This window comes from Pristiophorus japonicus, chromosome 6, assembly GCF_044704955.1.
Source record: "Pristiophorus japonicus isolate sPriJap1 chromosome 6, sPriJap1.hap1, whole genome shotgun sequence".
NCBI classification, from domain to species: Eukaryota; Metazoa; Chordata; class Chondrichthyes; family Pristiophoridae; genus Pristiophorus; species Pristiophorus japonicus.
Window position 1 is genome coordinate 150,141,579 of NC_091982.1, and position 13,270 is coordinate 150,154,848.

The 13,270-nt window shown below is 47.7% G+C and overlaps 1 protein-coding gene across 1 annotated transcript in view; it reads left to right on the plus strand.

Annotated features, from left to right (window-relative positions):
• ankmy1 (ankyrin repeat and MYND domain containing 1) overlaps positions 1 to 13,270 on the plus strand; it is a 179,279-nt gene that overhangs the window by 53,894 nt on the left and 112,115 nt on the right. Inside the window, exons 6-7 of the mRNA XM_070884029.1 lie at positions 4,041 to 4,187; positions 10,095 to 10,564. Coding sequence (XP_070740130.1) covers positions 4,041 to 4,187; positions 10,095 to 10,564 — 617 coding nt within the window. The remainder of the gene's footprint in view (positions 1 to 4,040; positions 4,188 to 10,094; positions 10,565 to 13,270) is intronic.

The window sequence follows — 13,270 nt, forward strand, 5'->3', positions numbered from 1 at the left end:
TTGGATCACCTCAAGTTTATATAGGATAGAACGTGGGAGGCCAGCCAGGAGTGCATTGGAATACTCAAGTCAAGAGGTAACAAAGACATGGATGAGGGTTTCAGCAGCTGATGAGCTGAGGCAAGGGCAGAGATAGGAAATGTTACGGAGGTGGAAATAGGCGATTTTAGTTATGCCGCGGATATGTGGCCAGAAGCTCATTTCAGGGTCAAATATGACACCAAGGTTGCGAACAGTCTGGTTCAGTCTCAGATTGATGCAAGGGAGTTGGTGGCTAGGGAATGGAGTTTGTGGCGGCGACTGATGATAATGGCTTCGGTTTTCCCAATATTTAATTGAAAATTTCTGCTGATTCAGAACTGGATGTCAGACAAGCAATCTGACAAATTAGAGACCGTAGTGGGGCTGAGAGAAGTGGTAGTGAGGTAGAGCTGCGTGTCATCAGCCTACATGTGAAAACTGACGCTGTGTTTTCGGATGATATCAGCAAGGGGCAACATATAGGTGAGAAATAGGAGGGGGCCGAGGATAGATCCTTGGGGGTCACCAGATGAAGGAGCGGGAAGAGAAGCCATTGCAGGTGATTTTCTGGCTGTGATTAGATAGATAAGAATGGAACCAGGCGAGTGCAGTCCCACCCAGCTGGATGATGGTGGAGAGGTGTTAGTGGAGGATAGATTATCAAAGGCTGCAGACAAATCAAAAATGAAGAGCAGGGATCGTTTACCTTTGTCACAGTCACAAAGGATGTCATTTGAGACTTTGTTAAGAACCGTTTTGGTAATGTGCCAGAGGCGGAAACCTGATTGGAGGGATTCAAACATGGAGTTCCGGGAAAGTTGGGTAGTGATTTGGGAGATGACAAAACATTCAAGGACTTTGGAGAGGAAAGGGAGGTTTGAGATGGGGTAATAGTTTGCAAGCACGGAGGGCTCAAGGGTTTTTTTTTTGAGAAGAGGTGATGACAGCAGATTTGAAGGAAAGGGGGACAGTACCTGAAGAGAAAGAACCATTAACAATGTCAGCTAACGTGGGAGCCAGAAAAGGAAGTTGGGTGGTCAGCAGTTTGGTGGGAGGAAGGTCGAGGAAGCAGGAACTGGGTCTCATAGACAGGATGAGCGCAGAGAGATCAAGAGGGGATATCGGAGAGAAATCGGAGAAAGATGCAAGGTCAGGGCAAGGGCAGGGAGGATCCTTAGAGGAAGTTTGACCCAGTGGGCTAGAGGAAGGGAGGGAAGTAGCAGAGGCAGCTGATTGGATGATCTCAATCTTTGAGACAACGCAGTCCATGAGCTCCTCACACTTGTTGTTGGCAGTGAGGATGGAGGAGGCAGGGGAGAGGAGTTTAAGAAGATGGTTAGCAGTAGAGGATAAAAACCGAGGGCTATCTTTGCATTCCGGAACGAGCCTGTAATAGTGAGCAGTTTTAGCAGATGAGAGCAGGACCCAATAATGCTTTATGTGGCGCAGCCAGATCTGGCGGTGAATGGCTAAACCAGTTGTGCGCCATATCTGGCACAATAGAAAACCATTCAGCCCATCATTTTTGTAGTTGTACTACCTTTTCCATTGAAACTGTAGACTCTAATCTCCTGCCCTTTCCCCACATCCATTTACATCTTTCCTAACCAATTTTCTTTTAAACAATGTCACAGTCTCTGCCTCAGTAATGCCTTGTGATTAAAGCATCCCATATGTTAATAGATTTCAGTGTGACAAAAGTTATTCTAATTTCCTCTTCCGTTTTCTGGGGATAATCCTCAAGCTTTATCCTTTTGTTAATAATGTGCCAGCCAGTGAAAATGACCTTTCACTCTTCACACTTTTAGAATTTTCTAAATCTCTACCAAACTCTGTTCTAGTGAAAAGAGACATCTTTTTGAGCCTTATAAGAACATAAGAACATTAGAATTAGGAGCAGGAATAGGTCATTCGGCCCCTCGAGTCTGCTCCGCCATTCAATGAGATCATGGTTGATCTTCTACCTCAACTCCACTTTCTTGCACTATCCCCATATCCCTTGATTCCCTTACTATCCAAAAATCTATCGATCCCTGTCTTGAATATACTCAAAGACTAAGCCTCCGCAGCCCTCTGGGGTAGATAATTCCAAAGATTCACCACCCTCTGAGTGAAGAAGTTTCTCCTCATCACAGTCCTAAATGGCTGACCCCTTATTCTGAGACTGGGACCCCTGGTTCTAGACTCCTCAGCCAGAGGAAACATCCTGTTGTGTTCCTAACACAGATGAGACTGCACACAGGGAGGTTAAATTAACAGTGACCTCAGTCTTTATTAAGACACTCCAGAGTGAGTAACAGGCCTTAGGGGCCGGCTTATATACAGTGCTCCCAAGGAATTCTGGGATTCCTTGGGACTTCAGGGGATGCGCTCCCTGGTGGCGGAACATGGGAGTGCATGCTTTACAGATACACAACACATCCTCGCTGCATCTACCCTGTCAAGCCCTGTAAGAATTCAATGAGATCACCTCTCATTCTTCTAAACTTTAGAGAACATAGGCCCAGTCTACTCAATATCTCATCATAGGACAATCCCCCCATCCCAGGAATCAGTCTGATGAACTTTTGTTGCACTCCCTCAATGGCAATTATACCCTTCCTTGGCTAAGGAGACCAAAACTGTACACAATACCCCAGGTGCGGTCTCACCAGGGCCCTACCTATACCTTCTTGACCCTACCCTCACATTGGTGGTGTAATTCCGAAGAGTTTGCAGCACCTCTTCAGAACTAGCAAGGTGTAACAGGATAAACAACAGCCACTAGAGTGGAGACAGACCAAGGGTCACGAATGGAGATACTGAAGGTAGTGAATTGATCTGACATGTAAAATGATCCCTATTAAAAGGGCTTATCAGTATTAGGAGGTTCTGAGGAATCAGGAGTTCTTCTGTCTTATGGTAGGGATTGTAATATTGATCAATTATGTAAAGCACATTCATACACTCGCTTACATTGGGTTAAGAAGAGGGGAACAGCGAAGCTTGATGGGTAATGAACCATCCGTTGTGTTAACCTTAATACAGATTTACGTTCTGAATGAGCACATCCACCAAGGGCAGTGGAGAGTCAACAGTCTGGAACATAGATTGTAAACAGCATCTGAATCTCATGAGAAACTAGGACATTATGACTGAAGTTCACTTGGGAACAGGATAAAAAAGCAGGCATTTTGGGAACAAGATAGTAAACCCTGGGAAGCAAGGTTACTTCACACGTCATGGGAAACTGAGGCAAAGTGACACCATTGAATAACACATTCCAGAAGGGTGACATGTAATGGGAGATGGACAGGTGGGGCAGAACCACTTAGAGCAAGTCTGATAAGAGTCAACAAATCAATGTAACTTCGCTGATAGCAGTAGGCCAATTGATGGTTCTGTAGGAGGATGGCACCCCTCAGAAAATGTATAATTGTCATTGCAAACTGTTGTTCTGGGAAGTGTTCATCGGAACCCTTCCCCTGCATGCTTGAATAAAACTGCTTGAACCGAAGTTTTCATCTGAGTGATTCCGTAGTCGCTATACAGAGGGCGGGTGGTGACTCCTTATATCAGGGAGTCCACCTCGAGGAAGAGAAGTCTTCCTTCTACCCCAACACAAGGGCCACTGCCTTGAGGGCTGCCGGGAAGGAGAAAAGGGCCCTAAACGATGATAAGGATTCGTTCATGAGGTAATTTCCCAATTTGTGCACTCCTAGCCCCCCTGGGAGTGCACAGTGTGGGTCGTTTTCCAACCACTATTTGAAATGTGTGGAGACGTCACCGCATCATGGGATCTGTACATGAGGCAAGACTCCACATTGACGATCTTAAGTCAGAGAACTATCCCGCCTATCTGCAACTATGCACTGCAGTTCCCCATCTCATGTCCTTCTGTGTTCTGAAGGCAGCTTCATCTCCCTCCCCCACACCCCCCCCCCTCGCCCCCCATCCAAACAGTTTAAGCACAATTTCTCTTTCATCGTTACTTGCGTAGTATCCCCCATTGAGACCTTGTATGTGTTTTATTTTTGCAGTATTATATAGGGCATTTCTACAGAGATCATCGCCATGGAAAAGGGAGCTACATCTGGCCAGATGGGACCAAATTCACGGGAATGTTTTACCTGGATCGAAAAGATGGATATGGGATGTTAAAAATGAAGGATGGCTCCATATTCCAGGTATTTAACACATGGAGGGAGGAAATGGTCAGTTCTGTTGAAAGAAAGGCTATCAGGTCAGCACGGGTTGTGTTTTAAATATTCATTCATGAGATGTGGCCATTGCTGGCATGGCCGGTGTGTATTGCCCATCCCTAATTGCCCTTGAGACAGTGGTGGTGAACATCCTCTTGAATTGCTGTGGTGAAGGTACTCCCACAATTCTGTTCGGGAGTGAGTTCCAGGATTTTGACCCAATGACAATGAGGGAATGGCAATATGTGTCCTCGTCAGGATGGTGTGTGACTTGGAGGAGAATATGGAGTAGATGGGGCTCCCATGCACCTGCTGCCCTTGTCCGTCTTGGTAGTGGAAGTTGCAGGTTTGGGAGGGACTGCCGAAGAAGCCTTAGTGAGTTGATGCAGTGCATCCTGTGGATAATACACACTGCAGACACAGTGCGCCGGTGATGGGGGAGTGAATGTTTCAGGCTGGTAAAGGTGCTTGTAATGTATGCACCTGTGAGTATGCTCACAAATTTATAGCGCTGTTGCCTCCCAGACCGCCTGCAATTTCTGCAGTCTGGAGGAGTCCGTGTTCCATGTTTATGTACAATGTGTGAGGTTGCAGCCCCTATTCCATTATTTGAAGGCGCTGCTCCTCAAATTCTGGTTGCACTTCAGTCCCACACTCCTGATCTTTGGGCACCCTGTGCGGAGGGGAGCGGGTAGGTCGGAGGGCCTCCTCGTAGGACTGCTCTTGGGCATTGTCAAGGTGGCCATCAACCGGTCCAGGCAGCGGGTGATCGAAGGAGTCGTTCAGCCTGACTGCCTGCCTCTCTTCCGTGGTTACATCCGAGCCAGGGTGTCCTTGGAGATGGAGCACGCGGTGTCCACCGGTATGCTTGCAGCCTTCCATGAGAGGTGGGTGCCGGAGGGACTGGAGTGCATCATCACCCCCAGCAAACAAATTTTAATTTGATGTACGTTACTGTTAAAATTTAATTTTTCGTTCTGGTGCCCTTGCAGAGGGGGCACTTGATTTTACATTTAACTAAAAATAGTTGTAGAGCTGTTGCATTATGAGTGGCTTAGCCAGTCACGTGATGTTCACATGGGGTCAATAAAACCCCAGTCAGTTAGATCTAGGTCATCCACGATGAGGCAGGTGATTGTGGGCCTTGTGGATGAACTGGTAATGTGTAGCGCGATTGTGAAACCTTTGTTCATAAACCAACTAGTTCTGAATAGCAATGTGTTGCTATGAATTCTTAAGCAAAGAACCCATGAAGGAAATACATTACAGTGGTCAAACTAAGCAGGGTAGATAGAAAAGAACAGGGTTCCCAAATTGGCAGTGCCAGCAGTGAACCTCACCCGCCAGCTACATGCATTGGGGAATGGTGGGCGTGTTGCCCACCATTTCCAATCTGGGGAGAAATCACAGACGAAGGGCTGGATTTTCCGGTCTTCTGCATTCCACTTTCCGGCCTGGAGTGCCGGCAATGGCGGTGGTGAGGTGTTCTGCACCCCGCACCAATCCTTGGGTCCGATTTCATGTCGGCGTGGGGCAGCACCGCCCGGAAGAGCTACGCCCAGTGTGCAATGTCCCTGGTTGCGACTCCACCTCGAGTTTGAGCTCCTGCCCAGAAGTGCAGACGCAATGACCATCTGGGAAATCAGGGCGGTCCTACCATCCCATCGGCGAAGAGGTGAATAATGAACTCCTGAGGTAAGTGTGATTGCTTTTTCTTTACATTTTTTTAGCGATTTGCTTTGTGGTGGCGTGGGCAATGTTTTGGGAATGTTTTGGGGTTTTTTTAGGTTCCCACCCAGGCCTCTCTCGGAGCACTCCCAGCCTCGCTCTTCAGCTCGGGAGTTTCCCATCCTAACGCCCAAGAGAGGTGTACAATGTCTCCTTTAGCGCTGCGCCCCTGACTCAGGGCTCAGATGCCCAAACTTAACTACTTAAGCGCAAACTATTCCCAGCCACTAACTTTCCCACTCCGTCGCTATTATCGTCCCAAAAACATAAAAGCCTAAAATCTGTTAATATTCCGCACACAATGCCCCATTTATTTTGGTGGGGGGGGGGGAAAGGATGCACTTGCGCTGGGGTAAGGCACTTCACTGGGGGAGCGATGCAGTTGGACTGGGGTAAGGCTCTTTGGCTGGGGAAGGGATGTACTTGAACTGGGGTAAGGCTCTTTGGCTGGGGGAGGGATGTACTTGGACTGGGGTAAGGCACTTTGGCTGGGGGAGGGATGCAGTTGGACTGGGGTAAGGCTCTTTGGCTGGGGGAGGGATGTACTTGGACTGGGGTAAGGCTCTTTGGCTGGGGGAGGGATGTACTTGAACTGGGGTAAGGCTCTTTGGCTGGGGGAGGGATGTACTTGGACTGGGGTAAGGTACTTCGGCTGGGGGAGAGATGTACTTGGACTATGGTAAGGCTCTTTGGCTGGGGGAGGGATGCACTTGGACTGGGGTAAGGCACTTTGGCTGGGGGAGGGATGCAGTTGGACTGGGATAAGGCACTTCGGCTGGGGAGGGATGTACTTGGACTGGGGTAAGGCACATCTGCTGGGGGAGGGATGTACTTGGACTGGGGTAAGGCACTTTGGCTGGGGTAGGGATGCACTTGTGCTAGGGTAAGGCACTTGACCTGGAGGAGGGTTGTACTTGTACTGGAGTAAGGCACTTCGGCTGGGGGAGGGATGTACTTGGACTGGGGTAAGGCACTTCGGCTGGGGGAGGGATGTACTTGTACTGGAGTAAGGCACTTCGGCTGGGGGAGGGATGTACTTGGACTGGGGTAAGGCTCTTTGGCTGGGGGAGGGATGTACTTGGACTTGGGTAAGGCACTTCGGCTGGGGGAGGGATGTACTTGGACTGGGTTAAGGCACTTCGGCTGGGGAAGGCATGCACTTGGACTGTATTAAGGCACTTCGGCCTGGCCCTTGGTGCCTGCCAGCAGCACCATCCTGGAGAACTGAGAGGGTGTCTATGCCCCTGTTTGTACTGCAGCCCCACAATATGATGCATCGGCCTCATTCTGGGGTTCACCATGTTTGCACTGTGAGATACACTCAGCGACCAACAGCTCTAAGATAGAAACGGGGGATGATAATTGCTGAACCAGTCAAACTTGGTGCAGATACATTGCATCCGCGCATACTAACGAAGCCTGGGAAGAGGTAGGAGAGGCACTTGGTGTATATATATAAATTAATTAGAAAAGGCAATAGTGCCAGAGGACTGGAGAACAGCTAATGTGATTCTTATATATAAAGAGGGAGACAGAACAAGTCCAGGGAACTACATACCTGTTGGCTTAAAGTAGGAAAGATAATGGAATCTTTACTCAAAGATGCCATAGAAAAACATTTAGAAACCACAAGTATAATAAAGAGTGTTAGCACGGATTCCAAAAGTGATGGTCATGCTTGGCCAACCTTATTGAGTTATTTGAAGAAGTAACAGAAAGAGTAGGCAAGGGTAATACAGTGGATTACCATAGCGTAGTGGTTATGTTACTGGACCACTAATCCAGAGGCCTGGACTAATAATTCTGTGATCTGAGTTCAAATCCCACCATGGCAGCTGGGGAATTTAAATTCAGTTAAATTAAATAAATCTGGAATTAAAAAGCTTCAACCAGCAAAGGTGACTGTGAAACTACTGGATTGTTGTAAAAGCCCATCTGGTTCACTAATGTCCTGCTGGTCTAGTCTATATGTGACCCCAGACCCATCGGAAATGGCCTAGCACACATGACTCAAACTGCTGCAAAGAAATGGATGTGTTTATTGATTTGGCCAACATGCTCCACCTTTGTTTCTGATTGGTCCCCTTGGAGGATAAGCCACATTCTGTAGTTTCACAAGAATGCGTAACTAGACCTGCCCATCCCAAGGGCAAATTGTAACCTGATCCACTTTGACTTCCTGAAGCGATAGAGGACAGAGTTCCCCAGAAGACAGCCAAAGTGCCTTACCCCTGCGCAAGTGCATCATCCACCACCACCTTCCCTCCCCCACCATAGATGGGGCATTGTGTATGGATTGTTAACAGGTTTATTGGGCATCAAGTGAATTGTGACTTCTGGATATCATCCACTCCAACGATATCCCTTGTCGGGGGTTGGAAGAACGTGATTCGTGTTCTCTCTCTCTCTCGCCGCGGGGGTGGTGGGGGGAAGAGTCGGAGCCTCGGGTTATGCTTCTGGCACCATGTGGATGGAATGATTCGGGCTGGGAGGGGAGGGGGCGAGGCTTGTCGCCTGTCAGTCAAAAAAAGTGCAGTACAAATAGTTACATTGCAAAGGAATACATGGTTGTTGATGTGGGCAAACCCCATTAAGCAAGCGTAGTTTTTGTTTAGCTGCTCTCTGCCATTTCCTCCCTGACCGGGTTCTACTGTAATCGCCAAACTACGAGGACCCTGCTTCCATGTCGTCCCCCCACCCCTATCAGTGGCCTCTTCCTCCCTATGTCATGCTTTCCCTGGATCATTTCTGGATTGATGCGTTGTGCACTATTGATCGTGGCCCAGGGGAGGCGTCAGTTTAGGGCCAGGGGCCCAGAGGCAGCATGGGCCAGCCCACACTGCGGTATGTGTGCGCGCTAGGTACATGCAGCAGAGCTGGTCTCCAGTCGTCTTGGGTAATCCTTCCCACTGGACCAAGACCCAGCTCTGTCAAGCTCGTCTGGTGGCCGGTGTGCAACGCCACCCCACATTAAAAAAAATCCACAACGGGCATCTTCCACCTTTCAGGATGTCGTTCGGGTCCTTTGATTGAAATACCTGTGAACTCGTCCTTTTTTTGTCGTGGAAGCAAGTCATCCTCGTTTCGAGGGGCCGCCTATGATGATGATGATTATTATTGCTCCACTGGTCTTCCTGTACAGTAGTGTAGCGATTGAGGGTCTAATGTAGGGCTGCCAAAACTACGGTCTGTAGATCACATGCAACCCACTTGCCCTGGTGACCCAGCTCCCTTTTCCCTGATACCCGACTCCTTATTTGCTGGTTTCTCCAGTTTGAATGTTGTGGAAATTCACAGTGCTGTTTTTCACAGGACCTATTGGCATAAGTAACTTGAAATACATGCAAACTAATGGAGACACGGCTTTAGATTTACATTGACAGGGTACGGCAGCCTGGTGATTATATTACTGGACTCACAACCCAGCGGTCATGAGTTTAAATCCCACCAGGGCAAGTTGTGAAATTGAACTCAATAAATCTGCTCATTTCTGGTCTGCCACCCGAAAGAATGACCTTGAAAGCTGCCGGATTGTTGAAGGGTATCTGCTGCTCCTACCTGGTCTGGCTTACATGTGGCTCGGGCCAACTAGGGAGGTGCAATAAATAATGCCTTGCCTGTGATGCTCACATCCCAAGAAAATAGAAGTGGCCCACGAACACAAATAGCTTGGACCTTCCCGATCTAACTGCTGGCTCAGAAAATGTGTAATGGCATATGTGTTGTTCAGTGGAGCGCTGAGCCCTTCCTCAGCCTGTGCTGAGTTGCATGATCTCCAGTAGGATGGTAGGGGTGTTCCACTTGACCACGGCGTCCCTGGGTTACAGAGATAGACACTGAAGGTTTCCGCGACTGTTCACTGTCCAGTGGCTCCTCCACACTCCCGGAAAAGTTACGAATGGGGGTCGTGGTAGCAGCCTGGGAGGAAATCTTTGGCCAATGATTGTGAGACACTTTGAGACATGATTAGGTGGTATATAAATGCAAGTTCTTGCACCGACCTCTGATCTCCTGGTCTGTTCAGGTTTCTTTCACAAGAGATGGCCGTACATTGTCCCTGTATATTAGCAGTAAAGTGGACCATTTTAATACACTGTGCATCACCCATCCGCTCCGTATTGCATCCTGTGTAACCTGGAATCTTTCTTTTCCTTTTTCATTTAGGGGCTTTATAAAGGCGATGAGCGCTTTGGTCCTGGTGTGATGACCTATCCCAACGGGCGCCAAGATGTGGGCCTGTGGTACCGGAATCATCTCATCAAGCTTTGTACCGGAATCCCAGGAGCCTTCTCAGTGAAAGATCACCCGGTTTACCATTCTGACATGGAGAAGCTCAACGTCCCGATAAAAACTTACGAGGAGAAATACTTCTGGAGAAGTGATCCCGAAAAAGATCCCTTCTTCTACCCTTACAAAAAGCTCCTCTTTGACGACAGCTACACCATGCCCGAGGAGGTTGGGACTTATTCCAGTGACACTGACCACTTGCCCCTCACTCGTTCTTATAGGAGAGAAGGCGACAGACATTTCTTCCCAGAAGAAGCATTGGTCGATGAGGACCACACAGATAAACTCACCGTTACAAACACAACTCCGTTGCTGGTTGAAATGCAGATGCACATCCACAGACATAGGTATTCCGCTGTAGGTTATTCTGGCCAAGTATCAGTATGCTATGGTGTGCACACTTTGTCCATGCCTTCTGCAATTGTGTAACTTTCTCTCCTTTCCTCCATGCAACAGGAGGGGGCAGGCTTCTGTGGCAAGTATGCGGACGTGGTCTGGCAATTACCTGCTCTTGCAGCTATCCCCTCCCCTCCCCCTCACCCACCCCCAACCGCCACACATGAGCACAAATTCTAGGCTGACACTCCGGTGCAGTGCTGAAGGAGTGCTGCACTGTCGGGGGTGCCATCTTTCGGATGAGTTGTTAAACTGAGGCCCCGTTTGCCCTCTCATCTGGACTTAAAGGGTCCCATGGCAATATTTCGAGAAGGGGAGTTATCCCCGGTGTCCTGACCAATAGATATCTCTCACCAACATTCCTGAAAAAATAACAGTGACTACAATTCAAAAATGCTTCATTGGATGTAAAGTGATTTGGGACATCCTTAGGTGGCGAAAGTTGCGATATTAATGCAAAGACTTTATTTTTTAAATACTTCTAGTCTGATCTTGCTTATGTTGAGATTGTGGTCCGGTACAAAGTATGACAAAGTATTTATAGCACAGACACAGGCCTTTCGATCCAACTGGTTCATGCCAGTGTTTACACACCCGCGTCATCCCACCCTTCTTCATCTAACCCCAACAACATATCCTTCTATTCTTTGCTCCCTAATGTGCTTATCTAACTCCTATTTGCCTCAACCACTCCTTGTGGTAGCGAGTTCCACATTCTAAAAACTCACCAGATAAAGTTTCTCCTGAATTCCCTATTGGATCTATTAGTGACTACCTTATATTGATGGCCCCAATGCTGGTCTCACCAGCTAGTGGAAATATTTTCTCTATATCTACCCTATCAAACTGTAAGGGTTCTGTATGTGCGATTTATGAGGATGGGTGAGTAATGAGGCACCAGACACAGTGGGTAAGAGTACAAAATGGTTAATGTTGTTTATTTAGAAAAGCAAACACAAAGATAGAGGGCATAGGAAGAGGTCATAAAATGGCAGTAATGGCACAATCTCATCCAACAACCCGAAAAATCTCGCAACAGGGAAGGGGAAAACAAGAGGTTAAAAGATCCCACACACACACAACCACACCTCCCACTTCCACCCTTCCGACCAACTCCTATCCTAAATTGAGTCTGTGAGGGGCTTTGGGCTCTACTCACAATCCTATCAACTCCGGGGTTCTATAGCACTTATTTCAGCTCAGGGTTCCTCTGGGGTGGGTTTTATGTTATTGTTCGGTTTTCCTCTTCGATGTTGCATCGGTTTCTTCTATCTGCCTCTCGGTTATCATCAGACTACAGCTGTGAATCCAGGCTATTGAACCAGGTGTCCAGGTCTGCACAGCTCTGCGTGCCCCAGCCTGATGCTTCGGCTATTCTCACCCTGTCCAGTGTGTTCAGGGCTAACAGCAGCACCTGCTGCCACTTACCAACCAGGAGGTTGGCTCGTGGGTTTTTAGTCTCGACCAAAATCAAAGTTTGCTAAACTCTCTCAGCTCCTTCTCCCCCAGCAGCTAGCAGTCCTTTCAAGAACTGACCCCAAACTGTTTTTCTCCACAACTCCTGCAAGTCTTTTCCTCTCCACACCTTTCCTCCCCTGTGAACTCTGCCCAGCTCCTTTTTGGTCCACAACTCCCTTTTTCCACAACTCCTTTTCTCCACAACTGTTTTTCCACAACTCCTTTTCTCCACAACTGTCTTCTCTCCACAACTCTTTTTCTGGTGGTTCTGTGTCCTATATTTGTATTCAATTCAGTTCTGGTCTTTTCGCGCTCAAACCCAGTGGGTGGTCCATTGTGTAAGTTTGGGCGGGGAGATAGCTTAGAATATTTAATCAGAAGGTGTCACAGGTACACGCAGGTGTGTGGACCAGGGTATTGTTTCAGTGCACATAGGTGCCTGAAAGTCTTTGGGTCCTTTGTTATAGTCCTGGGAGTCAGTGGGTCATTCCTGCAGTGATTCATAGTTTTGATTCAGAGCTATTGTCCATATTAAAATTAGGTAGATAATGGCCCACATTCGTAGTTTGATTTGGGGGGGGGAAAGTCATTTTCAAACTGGGCCGGGGAGTCCTTATTGGTTGAAGATTTCCCCACTTCAGGCCCGACTCGACCCCTGATTGGACTGCCAGAATGCACTTTTCCCCCATTGGCCAGTGCCTCGGTCTTGCTTGTGAGCCAGACTCCACAATGTCTGTATCCGCCCACACATTTTCCCAGCCTGCTTTTACTTGGCCAAAAATGTTCATTTAGTGTATGGAACGATCCCATGTTAGTTTTCTTGTCCTTACGGTGTTTCAAATGCAGCCGTGGATTTTCAAATCTTACACTCCCCCATTAAAACACTCTGTCTCAGGGTGTTTTCAGAATGTGGAGCAAAACCTTTTCCCTCTCACAGAGCCAATCTTCCCCAAATCTTACCTGAACCCATGATAAAACATTAAAATACACCAATGGTATACATGCATTTGGAATCAATACAATACTGAAAATGTAAAATCTCAATCAATACCCTTCACCAAAATCATAATAGTACATAGTATCACATATCATAGTATTACACTGTTTTTTTGTTGTTGTAGGATGAAGTAATGTTTCTGCGATTTTGTACTGCTTTGAACAGATCTGTCAGGTGCTCTGGTAAAAAATGGAATGTGGTA